At 39.5% G+C, this 12,683-nt stretch overlaps 1 protein-coding gene and 1 long non-coding RNA gene across 2 annotated transcripts; both read right to left on the reverse strand.

Moving 5' to 3' along the window:
- Window positions 1-1,043: 1,043 nt before the first annotated feature.
- LOC139967594 (uncharacterized) lies at window positions 1,044-9,093 on the reverse strand. Its single transcript, XM_071971558.1, has 4 exons — window positions 8,934-9,093; window positions 6,631-6,999; window positions 5,739-5,847; window positions 1,044-1,764 (listed from the first exon to the last, which is right to left on the reverse strand). The coding sequence occupies exons 2-4, from the start codon at window positions 6,918-6,920 to the stop codon at window positions 1,225-1,227; spliced, it is 939 nt and encodes a 312-aa protein (XP_071827659.1). The 5' UTR covers window positions 6,921-6,999; window positions 8,934-9,093; the 3' UTR covers window positions 1,044-1,224.
- LOC139967596 (uncharacterized) lies at window positions 2,694-5,692 on the reverse strand. The gene is made up of 2 exons (XR_011793050.1): window positions 4,064-5,692; window positions 2,694-3,664 (listed from the first exon to the last, which is right to left on the reverse strand). It is a non-coding gene; the product is annotated as an uncharacterized lncRNA (long non-coding RNA).
- Window positions 9,094-12,683: the final 3,590 nt, after the last annotated feature.

A 12,683-nucleotide genomic window follows, 5' to 3' on the forward strand; every position in this document is an offset into this window, starting at 1 on the left:
CTATAGTCTTTAGATTTGTTTCTACTAGTAAAAACAAAACATGCTGAAAAAGTCCCAAGTTATGATGGAATAATTCAGGAGTTGGTAGTAAAATACACTTTAACTGAAGACCTGTCAACTTGAACATAGCATGTTTCCTGATCTACTTTACTATCCAAAGATTCATTGGTGCATTTAGCAACTTCAACAAATTCGACACTTTATTTGTAAACAAAACTCATATAGGATTGATAATATGCTACTATGGAGGCTAGAATTGAGTTTTAATAGTAAAAGAAAATCTTATACAATACTTTAAACATTCATTTGACATTAAACATAATATCAAAATAAAATCTCCATGAAAGTGGTGATGTACTTAATTCTTTTGCGTCGTCGTGTTCTTTCTTTATAATCAAGTAAAATTTGTGTTTTTGTGATTGTTTCTGGCGTGGAATGGAATAAGAAACTAGCTGTGTTGTTGTCATGTTTAAATTTCGCCCATTAAATTAGACAACCCCCCCCCCCACCCGTTCAACAAATTCACTGTAGAGGTCAAGTGTACCATACCCTCACATTTCAACAGAGGTCTGTTAAAAGTTTTTGAAAGGACATTTCTGATGAATCCTGAACTGCCAGATTATATTAAAATGTTGAAGAGAATGAAATGAGGGTTAAGCTCCATCTTTAACTATATTCCCGAGTGGATCGGGATATCATGATACCTTCTAATATTTTATGTAATGCGAAGGATCATGTCATGGGAACTTGTACAATTCTTTGTAACATACTTGTTTACATCGAGAAGTAATTCGTATGTTGAATGTAACTTGTAAGTGTCTGACTGTAACCCCCTCCCCTGCCCCCTCACCATGACCGACCTCATTCCCAGTCACTGCCACACATACATTCTACAGTTATAACGAGTCACTTTCATTCGTTAAGGTCAAATCAAACCTTCAACAATACTTTTCTAGCTCGAGTCGAGGTATTGACTCGAGTCACTCTTATCACTCCCGTATTAGAAAATTGGACAAACTGTTCGAGTCTGTTGGCTTTTAAGATTTAGTGCGCGTCACATGACTTGAAACAAACGTCGCGAGTAGCGACCCCACTTTTTATATAATACTGATTCATTTCTCCACCATAAATGTGTAAAATAATCGACCAGGTTAGAAATTAATATCCTTTAAGAAAATATGTAGTAGTCTGAGTACTACTCAGTGAAATATTAAAATTTTCTTGTTACTCTGGCTTTATGCGATTCTTGAACATTTCCTCATATCCTGGCAACAAAGTATCCGCCATTTTCATAATGTCCGGTGAGAGGTCTTTCTTTGCAGGTGGAGAGTGAGTGTTGGGGAGGAACCTGGAACTTTTAAAGGCCGTATCAAAGACGCCCAATCTTTTACCAATTATAACTTGTTCTAATGCCCCCTTCCATGTTTGTAAGGAATCCTCGCTTTCATCCCATGTAAGGTATTTCTCGTGAAAGGGTATCCCCAATTTCTCTAAATACTTTGGCAGAATTTTATCGGGGTGATTCATAATATCTTCGGCGTCGATAACAATGGGATTTGGATCTTTTCCAGTCTCCTGGACATTTTTCCAGACCAGGTACATGGCATCTGGACTGTAATATCCTTGCGAGAGCATGGGAGAGGATGAGAACATATCAAACTGGTCAGGGTCTCCTTGATAGTTCAACATACGGAGAAACATCTTCCTTTGCGACACAAGGCATCGGTATGGATGACGAATAATAAAAGTGTGCCGAGACGGGACCTGTTCGGATTGAAAATACGAAAAGAATTAAATCCAAAGAATGTTAACATTTTTGGCTCCTATAGTTTCTCCATAACTGATTGCTGAATGATACGTTTACAACTTTACATGGATTTCTTCATCAGAGTTGGAATGGTACCAACGATTTACGGATGGGCAGTATTGTGCACACATGATCGTAAAAAAGATGTGGGGGGGGGGTGAATAGGGTTGGGATGGGGATACGTGGTCAGCCCCCTGTGATGTATTCTGATATCGAACATCAAGTAACGTATTTTTTTACTTTACCAAACTCGCTCTGATATGAACATGGAATACTGAGGCCCAAAGTTGAAAACGGATTGCCAATTTAAATAAATCTGTGGGCAAATTATTTTTTTCTGCATTAACCTAAGTATACTGTTACTTAAATGTTTCTTCGGAGCAGCCAAACAGTTGTTTATTAGGTCCATGGTCGGACTGCCTCTTAATTTTGGCCCTCGGGCAAAAACGCTCATTGCAACCCCTTCACCAGCGTCCAGCAGCATAGCCGTCGACAAAAAAAACAAGAGCCCAAGGGCACTGCGGTTCCTTGCTTGGGGTATATGACAATACACATAATATTATCAAGCAAGATTGGGCTCAAATAGTCCAAGTAATTGTGGTCCTACATGTTCCCATAAAGTAACCAACACTATAGCCAACACTTTTGTGATCACAAAATGTGATCGGATTTTGGATCAAAAGGCACTTTTGAGATCTAAATATGGCGTCGAAAATGTAAGAAATATAAGAGACCTACAAGCGTGTCAACAGATATGATAACATTGGTGACCTCAGATGACATGACCTTTAAGTTTCACAATGTTCCACCACCCCGTTCACAACTTGTCCCAAAATATCAACCATGTCACACCTTGGCATTGAGATTTAATTGCATTAAATTAAAAAAAATTAACTTTGAACTTGTATACATAACTTCACACACAAAGGTCACCCGAAGGTCAACCAATTGACATTTTTGATCGGTGAGACCTAAATAGAGCATGACTGTAAAAATTCAAACATTTTTTCTTTGCCCATTTTCTCCCCCCAAAATACTACTTTTTTAACATTAGCTGACCTTTGGTGACGTTGGACCACATGACCGTTAAGTTTGAAAATATTCCCCTATACCATTTGCAACTTGTCCAAAAAAATAAACCTTGTCACACCTTGGCACTGGGAGTTATTGCATTAAATGTCTGAAAATTAACTTTGACCTCATATAACTTCGCACACGAAGGTCACATGGGGGTCAAACCATTGACATTTATGATCAGAAGGTACCTTTAACATCTGAAAATAGCATCGAAACTGTAAAAATCCACAAAACACGAAAAGATCACCAGAGGTCAAATTGAGGTCAAGGGTCACCCAGATGCGGGTCGACAATTGGATTACATTGAAGCAACTCCCAACCCTAACGGACAATTTGTTCTCAAGTTATCGCAAAAATACTAGTTTTTTATCATTAATTGACCTTTGGTGACCTCGGATCACATGACCCTTAAGTTTGAAAATATTCCCCTATACCATTTGCAACTTGTCTCAAAATATCAACTGTGTAACACCTCGCCACTGGGAGTTATTACACTAAATGTCTGAAAATTAACTTTGACCTCATATAACTTCGCACACAAAGGTCAGACGGGGGTCAACCCATTAACATTTATGATCAGAAGGTACCTTTAACATCTGAAAATAGCATCGAAACTGTAAAAATCCACAAAACACGAAAAGGTCACCAGAGGTCAAATTGAGGTCAAGGGTCATCCAGATGCGGGTCGACAATTGGATTACATTGAGGCAACTCCCAACCCTAACGGACAATTTGTTCTCAAGTTATCGCAAAAATACTAGTTTTTTATCATTAATTGACCTTTGGTGACCTCGGATCACATGACCGTTAAGTTTGAAAATATACCCCTATACCATTTGCAACTACTCCAAAAATATCAACCTTGTCACAACTTGGAACTGGGAGTTATTGCATTAAATGTCTGAAAATTAACTTTGACCTCATATAACTTCGCACACGAAGGTCACATGGGGGTCAACCCATTGACATTTATGATCAGAAGGTACCTTTAACATCTGAAAATAGCATCGGAACTGTAAAAATCCACAAAACACGAAAAGGTCATCAGAGGTCAAATTGAGGTCAAGGGTCACCCAGATGCGGGTCGACAATTGGATTACATTGAAGCAACTCCCAACCCTAACGGACAATTTATTCTCAAGTTACCGCAAAAATACTAGTTTTTTATCATTAATTGACCTTTGGTGACCTCGGATCACATGACCCTTAAGTTTGAAAATATTCCCCTATACCATTTGCAACTTGTCTCAAAATATCAACTGTGTAACACCTTGGCACTGGGAGTTATTACACTAAATGTCTGAAAATTAACTTTGACCTCATATAACTTAACATACAAAGGTCACCTTGGGTCAACTTATTGACATTTTTGATTGATGAGACCTAAATTAGAGCATCAAACTATACAAATTCAAACATTTTTTCTTTGCCCATTTTCTGCCCCCAAAATACTAGTTTTTTAACATTAATTGACCTTTGGTGACCTTGGATCACATGACCGTTAAGTTTGAAAATATTTCCCTATACCATTTGCAACTTGTCCAAAAATATCAACCATGTCACACCTTGGAACTGGGAGTTGTTGCATTAAATGTCTGAAAATTAACTTTGACCTAGTATAACTTCGCACACGAAGGTCACACGGGTGTCAACCAATTGACATTTTTGATCGGAAGGTTCCTTTGATATCCAAATCTAGCATCAAAACCAAACATTTCCTTTTTTGCTTGTTTCCTCCCAAAATAAGCACATTTTTTTCTAATGTGACCTTTGACCTTTTGACCTTGGTTTCAGATGTAGTTTAATCTCCTGATTCCAAAAAACAAAACGACAAGTCTGTACAACCATCCTAACTCCGACCGAAAAACTTTGACCCCATATAACTTCGCACATAAAGGTCACACGGGGTCAACGTATTGACATTTATGATCAGAAGGTACCTTTGACATCTGAAAATAGCATCAAAACTGTAAAAATCCCCAAAAACACGTAAAGGTCACCAGAGGTCAAATTGAGGTCAAGGGTCACCCAGATGCGGGTCGACAATTGGATAACATTGAAGCAACTCCCAACCCTAACGGACATTTCGTTCTCAAGTTATCGCAAAAATACTAGTTTTTTATCATTAATTGACCTTTGGTGACCTCGGATCACATGACCGTTAAGTTTGAAAATGCTCCCCTAACCAGTTCACAACTTGTCCCAAAATATCAATCTTGTCGCACATTGGCACTGGGAGTTATTGCAGTTTTAATATTTTCGGTTTTTGGACCATAACTGACCTTTGGTGACCTTTGTGGGCACCAGAAACAATAGGGCACACCTTCTCCATATGGCGGATCTATAGTCCAAGTTTGGCCTCAATCCAACATTCCCTTATTGAGATAGAGCGTACCCAAGCAAGTGTCACAGACACACACACACACACACACGCACACACACACATACACACACACACACGCCAACCTGACTGCATAGGTTCCTTTTGCTAAAGCAAGGAACCAAAAAGGAAGGGGTGATTTCAACTGATAAGAAGAGTGTCGAGATTTAACCCACTCCATAATACAGCCAATCTTACATGGATTAAGACACGCAACATTGGAACAAAACTTGTATACGCAGTCCTAAATATCGGCTTGGATTGAGAGACCATAGAGGCCAGTGTGCGCTGCCCGATCACTCGACCGGTCATTCCGTCTCTCATTAAATATCAAGTGATTTAAGACTGAGAGGTATTTAGTTATATGTGAATATTACATTGTTTCTTTGTTGAGTGATGCTTAGTTACATTCCAACCCAAAGTACAGATTTGTGTGTTCTACAATTAATGAACAAACCACATTATTTTACTCACGTCGGGCAAAGCATCCATGTGATTCAATATGGTGGCCGCCATATCTTTAATAAATATGTATTGTTTACCTGGCTCTTCCTGCTCCAGTTGATCTTTTACGAATGGATAACTGGAACGAAAAAAATCATGAAAGGAGGAAGCAAATGATGAAAACTGGAAAATCTGACTTATTATGGAGCACCCAATCCCCGGCCCGCCCTCTCCAAAAAGCATGGATATCACTTAATTGTGATATCGTGATAGCAATCAATCCTTGACAGTTTTTGTTCACGTTGCTTTTATTCTTATATTGATGGGAAAGGTTAGATGGAACCTGGGATGCGGGGTGCCGAAGGGGGGGGGGGGGTGGGAGTGAACCAGGGTATGGAAGAGGCATCTAATACTTAAGTTCAAAACTGAAGCAGCTGACATCTTTTGAACTCTTCTGATTACAAGCAAGACAACTTTACTGTAGCTTAGAATAGGTCAATTTGGGGCAATTAAACTATAAACTGTACCTTGGGGTTAGTTTTGATTGGTTGGACGCTCCTCTCTCAGCACCCTCCTCTTTATGACCTAGATACATCATTCTACCTCTTTTCTTAACCTTGACTGGGGAAAACGCCAAGCTCTTCACGTAGGAATTCTGAGTTGTTGTTGTTTTTATTTATTGTTTTTTTTTTGGGGGGGGGAACAATTTACAATTATTACAATTATTGCTTCCTATAACTTACGAATTTTTTAGACATATGGTGGTGACACAAATGTGTGTGTGCATGTGTATCGAGGGGGGTATGGCAGTCTACACGGAATAGTGGGCTAGGGGTGCACCCTATTCCCATGCCTGGCCACGGCCTGATTTTATTCACCACTACTTACTACCCTGTAGGCGTTCTAGGACCTCGAAACTTACTTGAATTTTGATATGGGCATAAACCTGCTGTTGCTGAATTCATTGGGTTCCTTGCCAGCGTTTAGCATCATCTCTTTGTATTGCGTCATCATGGCGGTTACTTCACTGCTTTCTTTACCTTTCTCAGCTTTGTCAAGTAATTCGAAGATATGCGGGACAGTGTAGGGCTCGTGCCACGTCTGAACGCCCTCAACAAAACTTAAACATTTCTCGACAGCTGTAGAGATGGATCGAGGCCACGCCCATAGAAATACCCGAGTCTGTCTTTTGTCTTCTTTTTCGGCGGCCATTTTGTCTTCTCTAACTAACTCGTGGTATAATGGTGTCGCTTCTGGTAATGTTTATGAGCGTCCTCTAAATTTAACGGCTCTACTCCGTAATTATAATGTGAAGAGAAAAAAAATCAAACATCAATAATATTTAATACTTATTTATGATCTCTCAGTCTTTTACTGTACTGTATATGTAAAAAACAATCGTTCCTAGTACTAATTTAAAGTATAATACACTCGTTTGTTATTCTTGCATGAGTTCTTACCATTCTAACTGGATTGAAAATTATGACATTTCATGTGAGTAGAATAGCTCATACGAATATTAAATACATAATATTCAGGTAAATAGAACATATTTGGTTTTACAGTACAATCCTCGGCGTAGGTAGTGAGTGCTTATTTGTTGCGAGACAAAGCTGTTCCCCCGCCCCCCCCCCCTTCCTGCAGGAAAGAAAACAAAACCAAGAAAACCACTTCTAAAACCTATTACGAAAAAAATAGGCCTACGTAAATATGATCAAGTGACCTTGAAGGAAGCATTAATATGACCAATTGTGACCCAGACGGAAGCATTTATATCCCGTTGAGTCGTTCTGATGATTACATTACAATATCCATGATACAGAATGTGGTGTATATAAGTGACTTAACCGTGACTCGCTTTTAGACAATATAGGAATCAATGCATTTTTGTTCAATGTTCATTTATAGAGCAACATGTAATGCCACTTGAGATAAAATTGAATTAAATGTTGGATTATCTTTTCAATCGATTTAAAAAAATTGCTTCCTTGTGAAAGAACATTGGCTAACTTTTAGTCTGGTAAACTACGAGTGGCCACCTGTTAACAATTAATATGGTGGACCGTGAGTTCTCTTTCTTCAATAAATGTAAGTGCCCTTTTTGGCGCACGACCTGCTGCGATTCGAAGTTCATGCCCCTCCTCTAACCCCCCCCCCACCACCTTCCAATATCTTACTGCACCCTTGATCTATCATTCCATATGTACAGAGGGTTTCATAAATCACCAGGGGCGGGCGAGCCTGTTACCGATCAGGATTTCAGCCGAAAGTAATGGTTAAATGGGCCATGGGACCGGGATTACTTTTCATGTAACGACAGTAATGAAAGCTGCATTAGCCTATAAGTATTCATGAAAGCTTTAAACCGACTGACAAGACTTAATTCTGTAATACATCTGAAGACAAGATATATATATTTAAATGACAAACCATTATAGTAGGCCTACGTCTCTTGATAAGCAAATATATTTCTGAGTTGGACGTGAAATCAAAATTTTAAGAAAATGTCATTCTAGTATGTATATTACTTGGAAGCAGGATTACGCAGCTGCCCTCCCTTCGTCTCGTTCAAGAATGTATAAGAATTGTCATGTTGTGCAGTACACTCCAAATTCTCCCCGGTGGTAGACAGAAGTTAAAAATCCCCTTCCCATTCGGCTGTTCCAAGTTTGTTTCTATCACACCATAGTGATGCGTTCTCCATACATGCACGATTACAAGTAGAATATGCATGATATGAGGTATAGCGTAGACAATAATAATACTCTATAGACGCTAGTAAGCGTAACGGTTCATGTACTTACCCCCCCCCTCCCATCAATCCTCCCTCCCCTGCTAATTATCTAGTGAAGGCTACAGTAAGTATATACGACATGTACGTGTGGTGCAACTGTAACCGTTAAAATTCTTCAATCAGGCAATCGCTATATTTCCAAACTTTCTGAAAGCGCACAAGGAATCCGGGCCCTTGCACTCCTCCACTGGACGACATAACACAATGGCTCCCCACCCCCTTCCCTCCCCGGTACAAAACTTGATGGTTGCACAACTGCAGTCGACCATATAACTACCAGTTGAGGCCTAGTACTGACTGACTATACAAGTCCGGTACGTACAGGCGTACCGGCACACAGGCGTTCTTAAAATAAGAACCCTTTTTTTTCCATGCTGTATTATCGCAAAATAATTATAGACGCTACTCGATGTCAACTCAAAATTCCATACCTGTATTTGGCCAACTGTCTGTATATAGAACTTTTATATGAGACCTTCCGTACAAACTCCCGAAAATGTCAGTTAATTGTTACCACGGAATTAGTATAACCTGACTGCAGCGTATAGTAAGCATATAGGTTAACTTTGTACTTTGTAGCTGCCTTTACGTGTAGGGTGTATATGGTGCTCCCTGTAATTACATATCGAAGTATACCATAATCTTTGTCACTTACTCGCCCGAATAGTTCGCCGGGGTTTGTACAAACAAAGAGCTCAGCAGCAAAACAGCAAGGTCAAGTTCGCTCACATAAATTACGACAAGCAATAACACAGCTCTGGAGTGGGTGTTTTCACCAGGGGCGTAGCGAGCGGGGGGGGGGGTGTGGGGTGGTGTCACACCCCCCAATAATTTGGTCGCTGTCGGCAAATTTTGGGTCTGTCGGCAAAAGGAGAAAAGGTGAAGAGAGCGGAAGGGGAAGAAAGAAGGAAAGCTGAATAGAGAAAAGGAGAACGGGAGCTTCTTCCGTGCCAAATTTGACTTAAAATATGCACCAGATTGCATCTAAGGACGTTTCAAAACTAAAAATTTTCCAAAGGGGAGGGGTAGACCCCCTACCCTTAGACCCCTCCCCCATTTCAGTCACCACTTCCAGATCCGTCGGCAATTCAAATTTGACTTAAAATATGCACCAGATTGCATCTAAGGACGTTTCAAATCTAAAAAATTGCCAAACGGAAACGGCACTTACCGAGTATTCTAAGCTGCATGTACCTAGCCTGAAAATATGGATCTCATGTCTGCAATTTCTCAATTGATGAGAAAAAACAATCTATGAAATATGGTAATACATAACAGATGAGTTGAGATGATACAAAAATCATAATGCCTTTAGCCCCCAATCCCCCTCCCGTTCCGTCACCACTGTTTGATGCAGGGCCGGATCCAGGATTTTGGAAGGGTGAGGGGTTTGGCCTCCAGTGATCCTAGGGTCTAGGGGAGTGGGTTTCCCTCTATCCATTATGAAATTCTTGGATATTTAAGTACAACAGGGAATCCCCTTCAATTTAGACATGCAAAGTACCTCTCTCTTTTTTTTTCTCTTTTTTTCCCTCTTTTTTTTGGCCAAGAGCAGGGGGGTCCGGACCCCTGGACCCCCCCCCCCCCTCTGGATCCGCGCCTGCGGTATTTATCGGACACAAAATATTGGTTCATATCCTCTGAAGATAATGTTTTGAGTAGGTTTGACTCATTGAAATTTAAAATCGGCCAACCTATTCTAACGTCCACTTAATATGACTTAGATATATATTCCCAATACACTGCCTATATCATTATATGATTTCGTCCGATATGCGTGCGTATACGTGCAAACCATTTAACCGCATATAATAATACCGACATATACAATCCGATTTTAACACACGACGTTATGTTGAGTTCAACATATAAACAAGTCAGAGAGAGAGAGAGAGACAAATTTCTTCGCTTTTTTTTCATATATTTGGTGTATAAACATTCGCATGCAGCTTTCGCTTGTTATTGATTTTACCTATACAATTACCTATCTGTCCAAATTTAAATGTCCGTGTCTTAAATACGACGCACGTACGTTCCCGAACTGCTTACTTCTATCTATAATTTGTGAATTTTCTATATCCACCGTACTGCAACAATGACGGTATAAAGGTCACTTGTCAGACCGAGTCACGTGATGTCTACTCGCTATGTAAACTCAGTAAATAACGAAGAACCTTGCGTGGAGCGGTACGGTTATTTATGAAGCATATATTATTTATGTAGTTATTTATGAAGCATATATATATATATATATATATATATATATATATATACATATATATATACATATATATATATATACTGTATATATATACTGTATATATATATATATGCGGACACCCTAACCACTAGGCTATGGACGCCGACTGCTTGTCCAGAGGCCCGACAAGTATGCCTACACACACACGTACACATTTCCATCATACAACAATGAAAAAATAAGGTGACCATGCATGGAATGCCAAGGGAACAACAAAGGAGACAAGAAAAAAACGTCATACTGGACAAATAGGTATTTTGCTCTACACAATAGACAGGTCAAGTTTAGGTATCACTGCAACCAAGGGTCAACTTTTGTAACGCAGTGCAAAAAAAAAGACCTTATTCAATGCGTTTGCAGAACCCTACATCGTAAGTTAATTCAGCTATTTCTCGGTCAGTTTATTGTCACAAAGTCAGCAATACATTGCAAGCAGGTATTCTCATACTATCAAAGTAGAAGTTGATGCTTTTAACCTATCTATATAGCAAAGTTTTTTTTCAATATATTTCTTTCTTTGAGTTGTTGGATTCTGATCAAAGGTTCTATGTTAGAAACTCGTGTGAAGATTAATAATATAAGTTACATATTAACGTAACATGCATAGTTTAACGAGTCACTGGCAGTTTAATAATGATTAATCAAACTAATTAAAGCCTCTGTCTTTGCTTTTCAATATTAAGATTAACTCCACTTTGTTTCCACTTGTGTGTGCTATAATCTCGCTTAAACCTCTTGCATTGGGTTAAATACCGTACTCTATTAAACTGAAACGGAATAACGTACATATAACCACCTCACAGTCGAAGTCCGCGTCAACGACAGTATCTGTATTTTGAAAGAGAAGGCATTGCACCTCCTGGTTTGCGACAACCTTGCGCAGTTACCAATGCATAATAATGATAATATAATCTATGAACGGACGTGAACGCTCTGTGTCAACCATAAACTCGGTACTATTATTGCCGTACACCAGGCTAGCTGCATGGGAATGAAGTTGAAAATAAAATCTAATTAATTCAATCGTTCAATTTTCAAAGAGTGATTGAGCCGCTTTAATATAAGCTATAGGAAAAGCGAGATGACCTGCTATAAATGATCAATATGTAGTACAGGTATATAGTACAGGTTAATATAGTACAGGTTATTATGTACAGTGCAGGTTTTCATGAGGGCTGTTGTATGAGTTGTATTGCAATGTGAAATCACTGTAAACCGGACTAGTGTGCATTCAAGTTCACGATCAGTGGAAGTGCATATATGCTGAAACTTTGTATGAGAGAGGAAGGACTATGGTGTAAAGAGGGGAAGGGGAGCAGATAGAAAGGGGGGGGGGGAAGGGATGGCATAAATAGAGGCGCACGGTTGAATACAATATTTTTCACACTCTTTGTAAGACATCAGGCTATGACTGAATTTTGGATGTCAAGGGTTTCCTTAGTTTCACCATGGTCGTCCTGGTATGAAAGTGTCGATTGAGGTATTGCTGATATCATTTAAATTATTTGTTAACCTCGATGATTTAGAAACGTAATGACTGCTAAATCATTCTATACTTTCCTGTGCTCTGTTTTGCGAGCTCAAAAGTCATGCGAGATGGTGGAGAAGGGCACTGAGGCCGATTGGGGAGGGGGTGGGGGTGGGGGTGGGGTGGGGTGGGTTCTGGTTAATTGTAGTCCTTATGAAACTAGCCATATCGTCAGATATGTGACTTATTCCAGGTGTCATTTTATGAGGTATTTACATCCATTCCGAATGGGTAATACCATTGAAAATTCACTTATGAAATGGCAATGAAAACGGCATTTACATTTTGTACGGGATAGCTGGGCGAGGGGGTGGGGCGGGAGGGGGGGGGTGAAGCTAAATACTCAACCTTCTTCCAGTAAGCAGATGGAAGTTTCAAGTATTTTTGGGGAAT

This window comes from Apostichopus japonicus, chromosome 5 (assembly GCF_037975245.1).
Source record: "Apostichopus japonicus isolate 1M-3 chromosome 5, ASM3797524v1, whole genome shotgun sequence".
NCBI lineage: Eukaryota > Metazoa > Echinodermata > Holothuroidea > Aspidochirotida > Stichopodidae > Apostichopus > Apostichopus japonicus.

What these genes read in the sequence shown, in the direction of transcription:
- LOC139967594 (XM_071971558.1), bottom strand. Translation starts at nt 6,920, where the DNA reads ATGGCCGCCGAAAAAGAAGACAAAAGACAGACTCGGGTATTTCTATGG. An exon ending in ATGCCCATATCAAAATTCAA is followed by an intron (nt 5,848 to 6,630) that starts GTAAGTTTCGAG and finishes TTTTCGTTCCAG; the next exon opens with TTATCCATTCGTAAAAGATC. An exon ending in ACATGGATGCTTTGCCCGAC is followed by an intron (nt 1,765 to 5,738) that starts GTGAGTAAAATA and finishes CAATCCGAACAG; the next exon opens with GTCCCGTCTCGGCACACTTT.